Genomic DNA, 3,999 nt, shown 5'->3' with positions numbered 1-3,999 from the left:
CACAAATATCATATGGAAAGACACTAGCCCTAGTTTTGATGAGTTGTTCAAACTCAGAGAATCCCCTGAACAGCCATTAAGAATGGAAATTCAGAGCAAAAACACTCCTTGGAGATATTATTGACTCAAAAGATAAACATTAACGAACCCATCATTCAAGTTTGTATTGTAAACCAATTTTAGTGAAGAATCATACCCTGCACAGCTTCCACAAATATGAACATGTAACATCGAATCACCAGAGTAAAAACTGAAAGCAAGGAATTGAATGGAAGCAAAAGCACCAGACACAGATTTGAAGTTCCAAAGATATATATATTGTACAAATATTACATACATGATAATATAAAGGCAATCCAATGCAGACCACCTTTTTTTTCTTTTTTTTCTTTTTTTTTCCCCCTTTTTTCTATCATACACATTAGGGTTACCAGAAGAACTAATTTTTCACCAAGAATCGGATGAAGCATAAAGAAATCTGTACAACTTATAATACTGAGGGTTACCAGAAGATATCATCAACTGTAGTCAAAGACGACGGGTAACCCTCTTCTTCCTCTTCAACCTCCATCTCTGGCTCCACAGATCCAAATTCAGTTGACTCAATATCAGCAAGGTTCTTTAGATCAACCACTGAAAGCTCATCTAAGTGCCTCACCACCAGGTCTGCAGCTCCAAGCTCATAGACAGGATGCTTACTAGCAACAGCCACACACTTCATCCGTGCATCATGAGCAGCCTCCACTGTCTGATTCGAGTTCCCAAACACAATGCACCGCTCAGGTATAAACTTTAGAAGTTGAGCTGCATAAACAAACATCTCTGGATCAGGTTTTCCCCTGTGGACATCCTCTGCCGCTACAATTGCAGTAAAGTATTCTTCAATCCCTATGCTATCAATTGCAGTCTCCAGGGTTTTCCTTGGATGAGTCGAAACTAATGCCATTGGTATCTTGTAATGCATCAATATATTCACAAACTCCTTAGATCCAGTTCGTAGTCTATATATCCCACCTTGTAGAGCTTGATAAATCTCTTCCATCCTCGAAGCCATTCTTCTCAGTTCTGCTGGGTCTCTTGACCAGCATAAAACTTCTGATATGGCCTGTTCATTCTTCATCCCTTCGATTCTTCTAAGAATGAAAGCCGGAGGAGGAGATTTTCCTTCTTCTTGCGCAAGAGTCAGCCAAGCTTGCTTCTCAAGATCAGGATTGTCTTCAATAATCACTCCTTCCCATTCAAATATAGCACCTAACCAGCCGCAACCCATCCTTTCTTGTCGGAGCAAGGGATTGTGCAATGAAGGATTATCTGCTTTATTCTCCGGTGGCCACAAACCAGGTTTTCGATCAACACCAGTGTCAATCTGGTACCTCCAATCCAGAGGTATTTTCTCCTCCTCTCTAAATGAATATGTCTCCTTTGTCAACTCCATTGCAAGAGCATTAATTGATTTATTAATCGACCTACTAAGTTTCATTCTCGGTGGAGGACAATAATTAACAATCCTTCTACCGAGGAATTCAGTCACCGGAAACCGGCAACAATCTGGAAACTTCTTTTTGCTGGATAAGTCCCTAACAGGAATTCCTTGACACAGTGGTGGATGGCCTAGAAAAGATGTTGCCGCAATTGAATCCACCACCATATTTACCAAGTGGCAATAACTAAAATCCCACCTTGTTTAAAGTTCCCTCTGACTGAACACAAAAGAAACAGGAATTTGGCTACACCCACCAACTATAAAAACCACCCAACTTATGATTCACAGCCACAGTTCAAATTTTACGAGAAGGCTGCTTCAAGTCCGAAAGTATTCTCAAATCGCAAAAGACGCTAAAAGGGAAAATAATGAAACAGCCTCCTCACAACAAAAATCCCAACTTTATTATCCAGAAACCACCTCAAGCACACCTTTCAAGCTAAATTAAGCATAACCTATCAACCAAAACCCTAGATTGACAAGATAAACGACTAAGAACTCCTATAAAGGTCAACCCCGGAAAGTAAAATTTCAATAAAATTCGAAGAACATATATACAGCAAATACTCTTAAAACTACAAATTCTTGTGAGCAAACTAATCGAAACTGGAAATAGAAATCCTTTTGGTATGGGTTTTATTATTATTATTATTATTATTATTATAGAGAGAGAGAGAGAGAGAGAGAGGAAACAGAAAGAAAATAAGATGAAACGATAATGAGGAACCTGGAGAAATAACAAGCGCTGATAAAAAAAAGTGGCCGGCTATGATTGAATGAAGACGGATAGAGGGAGAGGTGGGGGTTAAGATTCTCTAGAGAAAGTTATCATGTATGTGAATATCTCTCTCTCTCTCTCTCTCTCTTTAAATGATTTTTGTGATGTTTGTCGCTTGAAGAAGAAGAAGAAGAAGGAGGAGGAGGCGTGAGCGTTCGCGTTTTCTTTTCCTATTTTTTGTTTTTTGTTTTTTATGTGGTATATAACCTTTACAGAATAAAAAAGGAGGCGGGCCGGCGGGGTTGGTGTGCACGTGTCGGTAGATAACCGGTCTGGGTGACTTTTTATTCTGTACTTTTCTCATCCTAGTTAATCTTTTGTTACTTGCTATTCCCATCTCTGGGAACCATTTATTTTTTTGGATATTTATTTCGGTTGTCTACCCACTAGGCAAAAATAAATATCGGTGTAATGGCGATTAGGTCCCTCATTTTTAATATCATCTCAAATAAGAATATACAGCTGCTGCTTCTAGGCTAATCTCTTGGTTGTCTTTGCGCCCTTATTTCCTTCATTACCAATTTCTTTCTCGAAGATGAAGTTTATCTCCCACCATCTCGTTGGCCCACCTTGACTTAAGTTAATTTTGAGGTTATATTAAGTACTCATAGAGTTTACGTTAAAATAATACTATCTAAGATTTAAATCTTAAATTTGAGCGTATGCTTTTTATTAAAAATAAATTAGAAAAAAATAATATTAATCGCTTAACAAGATAATCATCAAAAGGTGGAAAATATCATCGATTTACCAGAAATAACTATGACAAGAATAAGGTGGATGAGTGATAGAATTTCGCTCAAATTATATTGCAATTTTTTACTCTTTTTTTTTTTTAAAGTACAATGGATTTAAACGCAATCTTGGCAGTGGTTTGTTGACCTCTAGGCTTTAGCCAATAATTAACAAGAAGAGTCAATGCGAATAATAGAGAGAAAGCTTCAAATGACCGGGACCAATACCATTTAATACTCTCCATTTGAATGAAGCTGGTGGGTGGCGAAAACAATGCAAGTTGTTTTGCTTAAGCACAATTGTGTGGGTATGCTTTGGGAATATTAAAAATAAGGTGATAATCAAATCCGATTAACATTTTAATATTTAGTAGTAAAATTCTGACCATTGAATTGATCATCGTACAATGAGAAAGTTTTAGATGAAAAATACAACGTATTATAAAATTTTATTGACGGGGTCTCATATAAATTATGTGAGGATGACTTTTCCCGCATGGTTTTGGGGGAAAACGAAAAACACGTGTTAATATCTCTTTTTTTTTTTTTTTCCATGATTTTACAATTTTCTTGGTAAAGTAATATTTATTTTGTTTTGGGTGATTGGACAGCGATTGGTGCAACAAATAAATGGTCCGGCGATGGAGGTGTTTCCATTTGTCATTGTTCCTTCTAGAAGGAGATATCGCTGGAAAGCCACTGGGCCAAAGCTTGGCCCAACTACGTGTTGAATTTAGAAATTCACCAGATCCAGTTTTAGCCGCATCATCGTTGCAACGTGGCAAACTCTGGATTGTTAACAACAGCAGTGTTCGATGAGCGAAATTTGAGAAACTATGAAACCCTGATGGGGTTCACATACATACATATACATACATATGCATACATACATATATACATATATATACATACACACGCATATATATATATATATAATCGTTTTCAAGTGTAGGGGTTTGTATTTTTTTTAATACGGACACATTTTTAAATCATGCCGTTTAAAA

The 3,999-nt window shown here is 37.1% G+C and overlaps 1 protein-coding gene across 1 annotated transcript; it reads right to left on the bottom strand.

The window, feature by feature from the left end:
• Positions 1 to 292: 292 nt before the first annotated feature.
• On the bottom strand, positions 293 to 2,439 carry LOC102610582 (5-amino-6-(5-phospho-D-ribitylamino)uracil phosphatase, chloroplastic). Its single transcript, XM_006476513.3, has one exon. The coding sequence runs from the start codon at positions 1,646 to 1,648 to the stop codon at positions 503 to 505; it is 1,146 nt and encodes a 381-aa protein (XP_006476576.2). The 5' UTR covers positions 1,649 to 2,439; the 3' UTR covers positions 293 to 502.
• Positions 2,440 to 3,999: the final 1,560 nt, after the last annotated feature.

Source organism: Citrus sinensis, chromosome 3, assembly GCF_022201045.2.
Source record: "Citrus sinensis cultivar Valencia sweet orange chromosome 3, DVS_A1.0, whole genome shotgun sequence".
Lineage (NCBI taxonomy): Eukaryota > Viridiplantae > Streptophyta > Magnoliopsida > Sapindales > Rutaceae > Citrus > Citrus sinensis.
Note: the sequence above shows the minus strand (reverse complement) of the source record. Positions and strands in the feature narration are given on the sequence as shown.